Here is a 15,903-nt window from a genome sequence, read left to right as displayed (position 1 = left end):
CAGAGGACTCCTGCCTGGTTAAGTATGACATCAGCTGGCTTGATGACAAGCTCGGCCGGTGCTGAACCGCGCACCTATGAAGTCGGGCGCGCAGGCAGTCCGGCTGAGAGAGGAGCCCTCAAGCCTGCGATGTTGTCGGGTGGGCCAGGGACGCGCAGTGTTGCGTTGGAGGACGAACCTGCGCAGTCACTGGTCCTACCGGGCATGCATGGTGTTTTGAGGGTTCGGGATTTATTAGAACAGGTGTGGGCTGTGGGCAGGTTGAGTGGCAGCGCCCCGACGAGGTCGGGGTGCTGTCGTCGGGTGTTCAGACCCGCAGCCGCACCGGAAGAGGACCAGTGGTGCCTGAAGAAGAAGACTTACCTTCACTGGGCAGCACACAAGAACAAATGGAGTTGGAGACGAGGGAAGGTAGGCCTCAAAGGGAAGTGATGGAACTTGGAATGGATTCTATGTGTGCCGTTTTGGAAGGGATAGCTTTTAAGAGATGTCTCGAGGGTTTTTGGAAGTAAAAACTAAAATGAGTACTATGTGTGAAGACATGACAAATATGAAGCAAGATATGTCTGTAGTCAAAAGTGATGTTAATAGATGTATAAAATCAGTTGATATAGTACAAGATAATTTTTTTAAAAGTGAAGCAGCTTTTTTTGAATGTAAATATCAAGTTGATCGCAATAGAAAATTGATTCAATGGAAAATCAAAATCAGAGGAATAACGTGAAAATAGTGGTCTTCCAGAAGATATTGAAGGTTCCGACCCAATTAAATTTTTTAAGAAATGGATTCCTGAGATGTTGAGCAAGGAGTTTTTTCCGGAAGGTTTGGAGTTGGATCAAGCACACAGAGCATTAAGGAAGAAGCCGTTTCCGGGATAATCGCCACGGGCAGTTTTAATTAGTTGTTTGAAATATCAAGATAGAGAAATGATATTACGACTGGCGGTGCAAAAGGCCCGACAAAGTCAATCTCCAATGATGGTTCAGAATAATAGAATATTTTTTAATGCAAATTTGAGTCATGAAATTATTAGGCCATGTCGGGAATTTAATTCAGCTAAAGAAGTATTGTGGCGGAAGGGTTATAAATTTGCTTTTCGTTATCCTGCTGTATTGAAAGTTTTTTATGGAAATTTTCAATCTCAATTTTTTGAAAATGACCATGTGCATTAATTTTTGCCAATTCGTTGCCAGATTTGTGAGGAAATGGCGGATATCCTTTATTGTCACCTAAAAGAAGGGCAAATGGAAATGGGAATGGGAAGTATGGAAAGAATGGAAAGAAAGAAGAGCTGACACAAAGTCTTCTTGATGTTGAAGACCCGGATCAATCATTTGGACTGGAATAAATTGGGTTGAATATATTTTCTGTATTTGATTATGTTTAATTGAATTTGGCTGGGGGGGTGTATGGCACTGAAATCTTTGAGAGTCATCTGGTGCTAGTGGGGTTTACCACACCCAGATTTTTAGGGCATTATTACCTTTGGGTGGTTTTTTTTTAAGGGGTGATTTTTTCATTAAATTTTTTTCTTGACGTCTTATAGGGGAGGGATTGTGATTTGAAGGATTTATAAGGGGAGTGATATTTTGTAGTGAGTGATCATATTATTAGTTTGTAGAAATGACTAATTTGAAATTTGCAACTTTTAACGTTCAGGGGTTGAATAATCCAATTATGCGGAAACGAGTTTTGGCCTATATTAAAAAAACGAAAGTTGACATTGCTTTCTTTCAAGAAACACACCGGACTGAAAAAGAACACTTGAAATTGGAGAGAGATTGGGTTGGTCATGTGTTTTCTTCCTCTTTTAATTCTAATGCGAGGGGCGTAGCGATTTTAATTCATAAGAGTTTGCCTTTTGAATTACAATCTTTGGAGGGAGAGTTTTGAGGGTGAATTGTAAAATGTTTGCTGAATCTTGGACTTTACTTAATGTTTATGCACCTAACGTAGATGATGAATATTTTATTTTTAGAAGCTTTTTTTGTTGCTAAATCAGGCTAATGCAAATATCTTAGTTGGGGGAGACGTTAACTGTGTTTTGGACCCTTTATTGGATAGATCTCCAAAAAGTATGATGAAATCAAAGATGGCAATACAAATTGGGGCTTTGATGAAAGATTTAAATTTGGTGGCTATTTGGAGAAGAGTTAATCCTACAGAGAAAGATTTTTCTTTTTATTCATCTCGGCATGATTCATTTTCCAGAATAATTTTTTTTTGGTATCGGTACATTTACAGGGTAGAATATTACAGGCTGAGTATAAAAGTAGGGTTATATTGGATCATTCTTTATTGTTTTTTTTCTTGTGTATGTTCGGAAGTGGTAAGTTCATCTTATAGATGGAGGTTTAACACAATGTTACTGAAAAAAACGGAGTTTGTAACTTTTGTGAAAGAACAGATTCACGGACTATTAATGCTGTTAAAAAGAATTCAGTAGTTACCTATAAACCTCAAGAAATCAATGACCAGTTTTATTCATTTTATCAAAAATTATATACTTCTGAGGGGAAACAGGATAACTGTTCTATTGAATCTTATTCATCTAAATTAATATTACCGGTATTAGGGGAAGAAGATGTTATGGAATTGGAATCTCCGTTTACAGATTTTGGCAATAAACATTTTCTAAAATTACCTGTGTAATGCCATGCCATGAGCTTCAGTAAAATGAAGTCTTGCAATTACTCACTGCAGCTGGCTTCACACTTTATGGCTGCAATCTTCCTAGTCAACCCTTAAAAGAACATGAGCAATGAGCACTCTTCCAGGCATGAGCGAGTGCTGCCACAGTACGATGGGAAGTTGGGGAGGAGGAGAGTAGGAGGGCTCTGCAGGTGGTGGTCATCGTACAAATGGAGCCATACTTTCAGCTAGGTTCTCCTGCCAGATGACCGCCAGAGAGGCCTCTTCAGAGTGGTAGTTCACTCTATGAATCCCTCCACCTTCTTCTCCTTCTCCTAGGGGCCAGTGGAGAAGGAGGTGGCATGTCTTCTCCTTGAGTGTTGGGGGGGGGGGGCGGGGGAGGAACCTATTTAATGCAGTGATAAGCAGCAAACTGCAAGATGCATCAGAAATCTGGTCCTGAGGCTCTGAAGCAGAGAATGTCCATGGTATATTTACAAGGTTGTATACACCATGGAGGGCATGGTCAACAGCCAAACTCAGCCTCATGTACTCTCAAACCATGGCCACCCGTAAATTGAAGGTGCTACACAAAATTTTCCGTCTGGGCACTCTCCAAATGACTTCTCTGGTTTCTGCCATTCTACTCCCTCTTCCCTATCCCTCTGTCTTTTTTCCTCCAAGTCTCGACCCCCTTCCCTCTCTATTAACAGAGCCATCCCCCCTCCCCTTGTTTGCTGCTGTTCCCCCCATCCCCCATTACCAACCACCTGTGAGCCTGTGCTCCTCCCTTTGCCCCTCCCCACCACCATTTTGTTTGGGGAGGGCCTGTCTACATCTTGAAGAAGGGCTCAAATCTGAAATGTTGGTTATCTTTGCTATATAAACTACACTGTCTGACCTGCTCAGTTTCTCCAGCGCTATGTTTTTACTTCAATCATGGAGTCTGCAGACTTTCTTGCTTTACTTCTTTACAAGGTTGTATTTGAGGTTGCAAGGGTCACAGATAAGTGAGGGAAAAGAATGCAGTCTGTCTGTTTAAGCTTTCAATCATACAGCATTTGAGGCAATGGAGCTAGTAAAGCAGTCCAATCAGCTTGCAATTCTCATTCAGTAATGAATTTGTGGAATTCTGTACTGCAGAAAGTCGAGGCCAGTTTGTTCTGTACATTCAAAAGTTAAATGTAGCCTTTACAGCGAAAGAACAAAGAGTATGGAGAGAAAGCAGGAATTGAGGTCACCTATTCAGCCATGATCACATTGAATGGTAGCACAGTCTCATGGGCTCAATTGCCTTCTTCTGCTCTTATTTCCCATAATTTTATGATTCATTGTAGTGAATTTTGAATGAAATATACGGTAAATCCTTACAGAAAGAAAAATACAATGCAGAGGGAAATTTACTCAGAGTGGTAGGGGCCTGGTACAACAGGGATATTTAAAAGACTCTATGTAGGCACATGGATGTGAGAAAAATATGGTTATTAGTGTGAGGTAGAGAAACTCAGATTGCTGTGGAATAGATTTAAGTAGGTTGACAAATCAGCATGAAGGGCTAGAATGTTCTATGTGCTATGAAATTACTGACAAAAAGACCAATAGCTACTGACACAACAGGCTTGGATAAGCTGGGCAGGAGGGCCTCTTCTATGTTGTGTGACTATGACTTGAATGTGTTAAGGCCTGTTTCACCACCTGGAGCTGTTTCTACTGGAGATGTGTGAGGGATTGGGTCAGTTTTGCAGTGCCATTCTGGGAAGCATGGTTGCACAGCCAGTAGAGCTACTGCCTTATAGTTTGAACAATTTGGGTTCAATCCTGACCTCCGCCGTAGTCTGGGTGGAGTTTGCATGTTCTCCTCCATGACCACGCGGGGTTTCCTCCCACATCTCAAAGACATGCAGATTGGAGGGTTCTGTAAACTGATCCTAGCGTGTGGATGAAGGGGCAGTTGGTGGGAAGGTGCGGCGAACAAAAAAAATGGGATGGGTGTCGGATTAGTGCTTGCTGGTCAGCACAGACTCGATGGGATGAAGGGTCTGTCATCTTGCTGCGTGACTCCATGACCAGAAAATCTTTTCCTTTCTTAAAGGAATTATTCCATTCCCTAATCAGTGTGGAATTAGCTGAAGAGTGGTGCACACTGAATTCCAGTAGAGTAACCTGTCTAAAACTGCATTAGGAACTAGATTGAATCAATCTGATCAGGAGCCATTAAGAGCGTCAGTTTGCATTCCTAATGCACGTTTAGTCAGGAGCTACGTTCACAACCTGACCCTATCCTACAAACCATTGTAAGACAGTAATAGATTGATGGCCAAACGGGGAAGGGTGAAAGGGGTCAGGGAGCTGCAAGGTGAGAGTGTTGGTAAAATTCTATTGACAGCAGTGAAGGTCAGAGGCCAAGATTTCAGGGCATATATATGTGTACGGATTGAAACACGAGAGTCTCCAGATGCTCTGATTGTAGTGAAAACAGAAATGTTGGAGGAGCTCAGCCAGTCCTGCAGCATCCACAGGAGGTGAAGATATATTAATGACGTTTCTGTCCTGAGCCCTTCCTCAAGTAAAAAAAGCAGACAGGTGCTTGAATTAAAAAGCTGGGAAGAAGGAAAGATAGGAGGGAAGGGGAGGATCATAGACCCACAGACAAAAGATGAATTATAATTGGACATGGATGAGAGGACTGGTGAGAATTGATAGGGGGAGGGGGGGCTCTGAGAATGCAGAGCTGGAGGAGAGGAGACTGAGTGAAACAGGAGAGACACACAGAGCAGGAGAGGAGAGATAGATGTGGTGGGGTGGGGGGGGGGGGGGAGGTTGGAGGGGAAGAGATGCTAATGGAAGCCACGTGAAGCTTACCAGAGCTGGACACCCAGCTGGTGAAGATTTTGGAGAGAGGGAGGTGGAAAGCTATAGAATCATAGAAGGATCCAGTCAAACTCCCAACCCTAATGCAGGTCTTCAAGATAAAGTCCATGGCTGCTACCTTTCCCTGGTGCCTAAGACATCTGGAGGGCCTTGCCCCCATTTGCTGGCTCTCAGGGATTTTCTCATTGGAGTGAAGGAGGATGAGAGGTGATTTAATAGAGGTCTACAAGATTCTGAGAGGTATAGATAAGGTAGAGGGCCAGTGCCTTTTCCTCAGGGTGGGAGTAGCAAACACCAGAGAACATCAGTACAAAGTGAAGGGAGGAAAGTTTAGGGGAGACATCAGGTATACGTTTTTTTTTCCCACAGAGCTGTGGGTGCCTGGAATGCATTGCGAGGGATGTTGGGGGAGGCTGGAACAATAGGGATACTTAAGAGACTCTTAGACAGGAATGTGGATGAAAAGGTTTATGAGGAAGGGAGGGTATTGGTTTTTTGGTAGATATTAATAGGTTGGCACTGTATTGTGGGCCGAAGGACCTGTACTGTGCTATAATGTTCTATGTTCTCCCTACTGCGGCCAGCCCCCTCCTGGCATTCAGTGAACCCTGCCTACCTTGGTCTTCTTCTTCTTCATGCGGAGCACCCTGGAGGCGATCTGGATTGTGGACAGGGTTTCAGAGTAGTGGCTGGAGGTGGACGAGATGTGGGCAATCATGGTGGTCCGGCAGTTCAGGTTCCCCAGCGACTCCCTCAGCAGCATGGTGAGCTTGCTGTCCCTGGAACAGTGAGGCAGCAACACAGCGCAATCAATCACCGAGCAGAGTGAAAAAACAAAAGCCTGCAGACGCTGAGAAAAATTGGAGGAACTCAGCCAGTCTTTTCAGCGTCCATAAAAAGCAAATATATATTGGTGATGTTTTGGGCCTGAGCCCTTCCCCAATGAATAAACAGAATCAGCCAGAAGCAGGAAGTCTCAGAATTCAGACAATGCGGCTGGGGGAGGAATCCAGACCAACAAAAGGTGTTAATTGGATATGATAAGGGATGAGGTAAGAATTTATCATATTTGTGCAAAAGGAGACAAGGAAAGGTGAGACAGAGGTGGGGGAAGGAGATGGGGAAAAAGGGGGGAGGGGTTTAACAAAAGCCGGAGAAGTCAATATTAATGCCATCCAGTTGGAGGGGGCCTAGTTGGAAGATCTGGTGTCGTTCCTCCAATTTGAGGGTGGTCTCAGTCTGGGAGTGCATGAGGCCATGGACAGACTTGTCCGCAAGAGAATGGGATGGGAAATTGAAATGGATGGCCACTGGGAAATCCACTCTATTATGGAGGGCAGAGCTGAGGTGCTCCAGAATGGAATCTCCCAGTCTGCGACCATTCTCTCTGTTGTAGAGGAGACTACAACAGGAGCATTGGATGCAGTAAATTCACAAGTGAAATGTTGCTTCACTTGGAAGGTCTATTTGGGGCCCCAAATGGTGATGAGGGAGGAGGTGTGGGCACAGCTGGAGCATCTCCTGCAGACACGGGTAGGTCCCAAGGGGACAATTGGTGGGGAGGGAGGAGCGGACAAAGGAGTCATGGAGTGACCAAGGGAAGGTGGAGAGGGGAGGAAAGGGGAATATGTTTCCAGTAGTGGGATCATGTAGTAGGTAGTATAAGTGGCAAAGGAGGACGTGTTGGATGCAGAGGCTGGTGGTGTGGTAGGTGAGGAATCCTGTAGGCCGGAGGGGGCCAGGGTAGATGTGCGGGTAATGGAGGATAAATGGGTGAGTGCCGAGTATGTGGGTGGTAGAGGGAAGCCATGTTGTTTGAAGAAGGAGGACATCTTTGATGACATGACATGGAAGTCCTCATCCTGGGTGCAGATGCCTCGGTGATGGAAAAATTGAGAGAATGGAATGGAATCCTTACAGGTGACAGGGGAGGAAGAAGTATAGTCAAGGTAGCTGTGAGAGTTGGTGGGTTTGTAGAAGATGTCTATCGAGAGCTTGTCTCCCGAGATAGAGATAGAGAGATCGAGGAAAGGGAAGTGTTGCTCGAGATGGACCAAGCAATCACTCTCAGTCAGACGGAAACACCATAGATAGTGCAATGGTCTGGGTATTTTCTCCCTGGACCATTTTCTTTCTCCCATTAGAACTAGTGCTACTACAGCACCAGTGACCCCGGTTTGAATCCAGCGGTGTCCAGAAGGAGCTTGTACATTCTCCATGTGCCTGTGTGGGTTTCTTCTGGGCACTCAGATTTCCTCCCACGTTCCAAAAACATACAGGGTTAGCAGGTTAATTAGTCACATGAATGTACAGGGAAACCCCCCTGTTATCCGGCAGCCTCAAGCAACTGGCAAAAAAATTGCAGAAAATAAATAGGTAAAAAATAAGGGTTTATAATTGGCGTACCTTGCGCTTTTTTTTGCCAATCACACAACACGCGATCTCAAGCAACTGGCAAATACACTAATCCAGCATCTACCAATCCACATGGGTGCCAGATTAAGGGGCTTTACTGTATTTGGGTAGAGCAAGTTTATGGGCTGAAAGGACTCGTAACCATGCTGTATCTCTGTATTTAAGAACTAAAATTAAATGAAAAGAATTCTTCTGCGAACAGTCTAACAGATTATTTCTAACATTCATACAGCAGTGTAAAGAACCCAATTTACAAAAGGTTAAAATGAAAATAAAGATCAATTAACACCAAGCAATGGGAAGCATAAAAACACTGTGGTGGGGTTCATGCAGGAGCCTGATATGGCTGCAGGGAACCTATTGGTGCATGCTTTCACACTCCTGGGACTGCTCCCCAATGGTAGGAGGGAGATAGAGGGTGTACAGGATGTGATGGGTCTTCTTGTATGTTTCCCAGGCAGTGGGAGATTAGATGGAATTCATGGAGGGGAAGGAAATTTGCATTCATGACCTTCTCTCACGTCTTCCAATCTTGAGCATAACAGCTCCTGTCTCACACTGTGATGTATCCAGCAAGTATGGTTTTGATGGTGCACCTGGGCTGAGGTTTATAACATCTCAAGGAGCATAAATAAGAATGGCCTTGAGTCTTTTTTGAAATCTAAAACTAGAGGGCAGAGATTTAAAGTGAGAGGGGCAAAATTTAAAATGGGCCTGAAGGGCACCGTCTTCGTGGAGAGGGTGGTGGGTGTGTGGAATGAGCTGCCAGAAGATGTGGTAGAGGTGGGGACAATTGTAACATTCAAAGCCATTTAGTCTGGTACATGGATGGGAAATATTTAGAGGGATGTGGAACGAATCCAGGCAAATGGAACTAGCTTAGTCAGCAGAGGTAGTGTTGGGCACTATAAGTAACCGCCAAGACTAGGCTGAGGGGACGATAGGCTTTAATCTATAGAAAAACCTTGCTGGCCCGGATCCAGGTATAGGAATGGAGGGAAGGGCGAGGTGGCTCGACCTTTATGGCCCAGGACCAAGAGGAGTCATAGGGTATGAGTCATCAGTGGACGGGCCAGCTCCATGTATACAGTAACCAACAATAACTCTATACAATGGAGGAAACCTATCACCACAGGTAGGTTGGGAGGAGGGGCCTGTTTCTGTGCTGTAGGACTCAATCATTCTCAGACAATAGTCGGTGGGTTAAAACTACCAGCAAGGACTGGGTTATGGGCTCTTTTAGAGAGATACAGCATGGAAACTTACCTTTCAGCCCATTGAATACGTACCACCATACATTGTTCCCATCTCCATTTCCCAGATTCCAGCACCCACCAGGAACGATTCAGAGCAGCCAACTGACTTGGCAAACTGAACGCCTTTGCTCCTGGGAGAAACCCGCTTGGTCACAGGGAGAAGATATAATATCTACATGGACAGCAGCAAATTTTCTGGATCAGATGAATGTTAGGGCAGATTAAATATTGTATCTCATGGTCTTTCTGTCACAAGCAGGCATATGTGCCGATACCAGAGGGAAAGAATCAGGTGCACACTTAATACCAGAGCTGCTCGACTGATCCTTGAGCACTTTCCACAAATCAATGTGGCAGAAACACTGACCATAAAGCTCTTGAATTGCCACAAGTGCTTTTCAACTTCACGAATTCGCAAGAGTCTTCTCATTGTGCTTGTAATTTATTTCCAGGCCGAATTATTGTATACGGTTCTGCAGTCACTTCCACACACATACTATTTATTTGCTGACAGAATCTTTCCATGTTGAATTCTTCTTTGGCTTGGCTTCGCGGACGAAGATTTATGGAGGGGGTAAATGTCCACGTCAGCTGCAGGCTCGTTTGTGGCTGACAAGTCCGATGCGGGACAGGCAGACACGGTTGCAGCGGTTGCAGGGGAAAATTGGTTGGTTGGGGTTGGGTGTTGGGTTTTTCCTCCTTTGCCTTTTGTCAGTGAGGTGGGCTCTGCGGTCTTCCTCAAAGGAGGTTGCTGCCCGCCAAACTGTGAGGTGCCAAGATGCACGGTTTGAGGCGATATCAGCCCACTGGCGGTGGTCAATGTGGCAGGCACCAAGAGATTTCTTTAGGCAGTCCTTGTACCTCTTCTTTGGTGCACCTCTGTCACGGTGGCCAGTGGAGAGCTCGCCATATAACACGATCTTGGGAAGGCGATGGTCCTCCATTCTGGAGACGTGACCCACCCAGCGCAGCTGGATCTTCAGCAGCGTGGACTCGATGCTGTCGACCTCTGCCATCTCGAGTACTTCGACGTTAGGGATGTAAGCGCTCCAATGGATGTTGAGGATGGAGCGGAGACAACGCTGGTGGAAGCGTTCTAGGAGCCGTAGGTGATGCCGGTAGAGGACCCATGGTTCGGAGCCGAACAGGAGTGTGGGTATGACAACGGCTCTGTATACGCTTATCTTTGTGAGGTTTTTCAGTTGGTTGTTTTTCCAGACTCTTTTGTGTAGTCTTCCAAAGGCGCTATTTGCCTTGGCGAGTCTGTTGTCTATCTCGTTGTCGATCCTTGCATCTGATGAAATGGTGCAGCCGAGATAGGTAAACTGGTTGACCGTTTTGAGTTTTGTGTGCCCGATGGAGATGTGGGGGGGGGGGGCTGGTAGTCATGGTGGGGAGCTGGCTGATGGAGGACCTCAGTTTTCTTCAGGCTGACTTCCAGGCCAAATATTTTGGCAGTTTCCGCAAAACAGGACATCAAGCGCTGTAGAGCTGGCTCTGAATGGGCAACTAAAGCGGCATCGTCTGCAAAGAGTAGTTATGTAACATGGGTCCTGTAACTGCAGTACAGAAATTGGGTTTATGAACATAGCACCAGTAACCTCAGTAAAGTAACACAGGATCGGTGACCTTGGTCCTATAACTTGGGTAAGCTAAGGGTTAGGTTGCTGGATTAATTACCACTGATTTATGCCATTGATCCAGAGACATGAGTTTGAATGCCACAAGGAAACAGGAAGATATTCCACTCCCTGGTGTTTGTGAATTTAGCTGGTGCACCATTCCTGACACACAATCCTTGTTTCATTGGGTTTGAATGCAAGGTTATTCATCTGTAGTTGGGAAACATCAACAGGATTGGACTGGACACCTTTGTTCCATTTTTCAGGGAATCCTTCCTTCACCTGCTGTTCATGTTGCCCATGGCCTGTGAGTGGTGAGGAGGTTTCATTATCCATTCCTCCCTGTTTTGTGAAAAGATTTGGTTGCAATAATACCTTTGCACCTCTGTGCTTCTCCCAGCTGCCCGTAATAAAGAGTTGGGCGACCTCCCCCCCACCCCCAACCACCCACACAGCAACTCTGAAAGTTGAGTGAGTGAGTGTAGAAGCCATAGCTTCTGTATTCTGATGGCAGGAGACGGTGTGGGCAGTGATCCAGCAAACGTGAAAAAGAAGTGGGATAGAATCACAGTTGGCTTGGATAGAATCACAGCCTGACACATCTGTAACAATCAAAAAGGACCAACTCAATCTCAGAGCTCAGGTCTGTGTCAGCAGTCTAGTGCCAACTATGTTGGGTGTTTAACCTTTGCTCTGGGCCTTTTTGAGCACAGAAGGACAAGGCAATACCAACCAGAACAAACTACGCCGGATTTCCTCCTGCAATACCATTTTCTCTCAACATCTGCACAATGGAAGATTTGGCTCCACACTGGTCAAATTGAGTTTCATGATACATGATTGAACAGCTCAAAGTTTGCTCCCAGTGCACGTCGAAGGACCATTTCACAGCTCCTCGGCCCCTTCCGAAGAGTGGGGTATTCTGGATATGGTGCGGCCTCCTGCAGTGTTCTCCTCCTCTGACCCAAATCCCCAGTCCTCGCGTGTGAAGCCGTCTTGCATTACAGTATCGGGTTGGCTGGTTTAGAAAGCGGGAAGCTGTGTCATTTTTGCCTGATACCCAAAATCCTGCGGCACATGCAGGAGGCCAGGGGGATACAGACACAAACACCTGCAGTAATCAGTAGCAAACCAAGCCATCTGTTTGCATAATAAAAGCCCTCTCTTTCATTTCCGAGCAACTCTCATTGACTCATTTTGCACGGCAATGAAACATAACAGGGAAGGTCACTGTGTTCCTTTGTTCTGGAATTACCAGCTCTTGGAACACCTTGGATGTGTAATTGCTAATTCCCATGGTGGGGGGTTCCATTAGAATTAAGGTCACTTGGAACTGACCACTGAATCTCCAGGAGACATTTTACAGATGGAGCGCAGAGAGATTACAGGCTCACCACCTTCACGACTCAGCCTGCTTGTTCAAGGAGAAGATCACCACAACTTGAATGGGCTGCCCATCGTCTCAACTGCAATATGGTCACTGGGGACTAAAGACTGATCTCCAGAAATCTGTTGACACCTGCTGTGGCGTAAAACCCTCAGGGACAACGGTCAAGAATTGTTCCACCAGCAAGAATTAACCAATGGAGGGGGGAGGGGGAAACATAAAATGTTGGAAATACTCAGCAGGCCAGGCAACATCTGTAGTGAGAGAATCGTTCCAATGCCTCAGGTCAGACACCCTTCCTCAGAAATGGATAAGAGATGTGTTACTTTTCAGTTATTATGGAAAGCTGGGGGTGGAAAACCTAAGACAAAGGTAATGTCTGAGATAAGATGCCTGCTTTGAACATGATGCCCAACTTGCACTAAAGCTTTGCCACTTGCACGAGACACAGGAAGGAAAGTTTAGGGGAGACATCAGGGGTACGTTTTTAAAAAAAATTACAGTATTATGGGCATTTAAGAGACTCTTAGACAGGCACATAGATGAACACAAAATAAATGGTTATGAGGTAGGGAGGATTTAGTTCTATTTTGGTAAGTATATATGGGTCGGCCCAACAATAATGTATGATGAAAAGAAAGGTATCTGAGAAGCAGCTGCAGATGTTTGGGCCAAGGAGATTGTCCTGAGGGGCTCCAATAATAATTTAAAATAAAAATCTACAGAGGCTGCAAATCTGAAATAGAAAACACCCAGCAGTTCAGGAAAGAGAAATGGAGTCAACGTGGAACCAGCAGAGTATGCATCGAATGTATTTAGTCCATACGACATAGTCAAGTCCATAGTGTTATGTCAACCCTTTAAGACAGATTTTTGAAGAATAGGGGAATTAAGGATTAATGGGGAGTTGAGTCCACAGCCAGATCAGCCTCGATTTTACTAAACGGCAGAGCAGGCTCGATGACCGACTCCTGCCCTTATTTCTATGTAGGCCCTGTTAGAACTGGAAACAGAAGAAAATAAAAACAAAGAACCAGGAACAAGGTATTAGCCCTTCAAACACTGTTCACCAAGAGCTGAGTTTCTATCTCAGTGCATTTTTCCTTCTCCATTCCCATATCTCTTGATTCTACTACCATCTGGGATCGATTAATTCCCAATTTGATTGAGCCTCCTCCACCCGCTGAGTCCAGAATTCCAAATATCTACTGTGCAGAGCAACAACCTTCTCCTCCATCCTGAATGACCTAAATCCTATTCCGAGCATGTTCCATTGGCATTTCTTCTTTTTTTAAGAATTTTGTAGGCTTTGATGTGTTCTCCTCTGTTCTTCGAACCACTGGAAAATTTAAGCCAAATCGCCACAATCTTTTCTCACCATCAGTCTGACAGTGATCTTCCAAACTCCAAACCTGGTGGCTCTGTTTAAGCTAGTTAAGCTGACTGGTTTAATTCTTTGCAACCTTCTCTAAATTGGACTGGACCCAGATGGGAGATTGCTTCACTGAGCACCTTTGGTCTGTTCGTATCAATGACAGGCATCTCCCAGTGGCCAACTATTTCTGTGCCCCCCCCCTTCCCATGTCGGCAAATCTATCCATGGCCTCAAGCACTGCTAAACCAAAGCCTGTATATTAGAGGAGCAACAGCTAGCATTCCTTCTGGGCACTGTCCAACTGGAAAGCATTAACATCGACTTCCCCAGTTTCTGCTAGACCACTCTCCATTCTCCCTCTATTCCCTATTCCTCTATCTTCTTTCCTCCAGGTCTCCAACTCCTTCCCTCTCCATTCCCAGAGCCATTCCCCTCCCCCATTTTCTCTTGAGTCCTCCCTCCCTTATTTAATTTAATTTAGACATACAGCCCGGTAAGATGCCCTTTTGGCCCACCAGCTCATGCCCACCCAATTGAGTTATAACCCCTGTACATATTGAATGGTGGGAGGAAATCGTGGCTCCTAGAGAAAATCCACGCAGACAGATTGTAACGCGCGTCGAGAGAACCAAAGACTTGTTGATCCAAACCAAGGCTTTGATTAACTAAAAGACTGGAGCATATCACAAGAAGGTCGACCAGTCCAGAATGACCTGGTCTGGCTAGGAGCAATCCTTTAAGACCTGCCAGTAGATGTGGCTACACTCTCAGCCAATCACGTCATCCTACACTACCATCTGTACATATACACATTGGTGATAGAATCTGTACTATCACACAGCGGGAGAACGTACAGATTCCTTGCAGACAGCACCGGTTTCGAACTCAGGTCACTGGTACTGAAACAGTGTTAAACTAATCACCATACTAACCATGTTGCCCTATGGCCACCTGTTACCTCTTGCCTGTGTACCTGTGCTATTCCCCCAACTATTTTATTCAGCCGCCTGCCTACATTTTTCTCATACCTTAGTTAAGGGCTCAAGCCTGAAACGTTGGTTATTCATCTGTTCGACCTGCTGATTTTCTCCAGCGTTGTTCTTTTTGGCTTTAATGTTTTTTCTGCACTACATGTCCCATGTCAAAAGCGTGACTACCCTCAAAAATTTCTCATCGGCAGCAAATTACACCTGGTTGCTCTGGTGCTGTGAAAGGCAACGTGTTAATTAAAGTGTTTCATTTAGCTGTTGACAGATGCAATGTAGAAACACTGCGGTTGGGATGTAACTGTGAGAGCTCTGCTGTTGAATTGTTGCCCATGTTGACCTTCCTGAAGAGTACCAAGTGCTGTGCTGGGCTCAGGCACATAAAGAGAAGGGGGAGTTGAAAACAGGCTTGCAATGAGAGCTTTGACAAAATGCCCTAGTGAGCCAATGCTAACTAGAGCAGTTTCAAATTAGCACTCGATCCAAACTCACAGCGGATGGGTCCCAGCCATTGAAAAGGCGATATCCTTTGATCATGGCCTGAAATGCAGGCACAGTACTTCTAAGCAGAAAGCCCTGCTAAAGGTCACAGACACAGCCAAGTACATCACAGGCAAAACTCTCCCCACCATCGAGAACATCTACAGGGAACTCTGCCATCGGAGAGCAGCAGCAATCATTAAGGATTCACACCACCCAGGACACGCTCCATTTTCTCTGCTACGATCAGGAATATTTGTAGGTGCCCCAAGACTCGCACTACCAGGTTCAGGAACAGCTGCTACCCCTCCACCAACAGACTCCTAAACAACTGACATTCAGAAACTCATTTAAGGACTTATACTTTACTCATTAATTATATTTCTGTATTTGCAGTCATTTTTTGAAAATTTTATTTTTCATTTGCATCAATGACAAATGTAACATGTTTATCCATAATCATACAGAGTAATAAAATAATGCTAAAAGAAAACATAACTTTATATTTTCTACCCTCTCTCTCCCCAGAAAAGCAGGAAAAAAAGGAATAAAAAGGAAAAAAGCCTACCTGAATTTATCATATATCATTCATTAATTAAATTTCAAATTTACAAATATAACCTTAAACCTCTAAATTAACTCGGGTGGGTTGGAGTGGGACTGGCGGATGCTATAGATGAACTCTTACCAATGAAATCTATAAATCGTTTCCAAATCTTATAAAATTTTTCTGGTTGATTCCGTAAATGATACTTCTATCTTCTCTAACGGGTACAATTTTGTAATTCCATTGGGCATCTATTCAACCCCACATTATCGTCTAATTTCCACATTACCGCCATATATTTCTTTGCTACTGCTACACTTAGAAACTTCCTCT

General features: G+C 44.8%; 1 protein-coding gene across 6 annotated transcripts in view; it reads right to left on the bottom strand.

Annotated features, from left to right (window-relative positions):
* kif26ba (kinesin family member 26Ba) overlaps positions 1-15,903 on the bottom strand; it is a 389,427-nt gene that overhangs the window by 79,311 nt on the left and 294,213 nt on the right. For all 6 annotated transcript variants that reach the window (XR_011355560.1, XR_011355561.1, XR_011355562.1 and 3 more), the window contains one exon: positions 6,119-6,281. Coding sequence is in view for 2 of the 6 variants with exons in the window: in XM_069930858.1 (XP_069786959.1) it covers positions 6,119-6,281 (163 nt within the window). In the remaining 4 variants the exon portion in view is untranslated. The remainder of the gene's footprint in view (positions 1-6,118; positions 6,282-15,903) is intronic.

This window comes from Narcine bancroftii, chromosome 4, assembly GCF_036971445.1.
Source record: "Narcine bancroftii isolate sNarBan1 chromosome 4, sNarBan1.hap1, whole genome shotgun sequence".
Taxonomy (NCBI): Eukaryota; Metazoa; Chordata; class Chondrichthyes; order Torpediniformes; family Narcinidae; genus Narcine; species Narcine bancroftii.
Note: the sequence above shows the minus strand (reverse complement) of the source record. Positions and strands in the feature narration are given on the sequence as shown.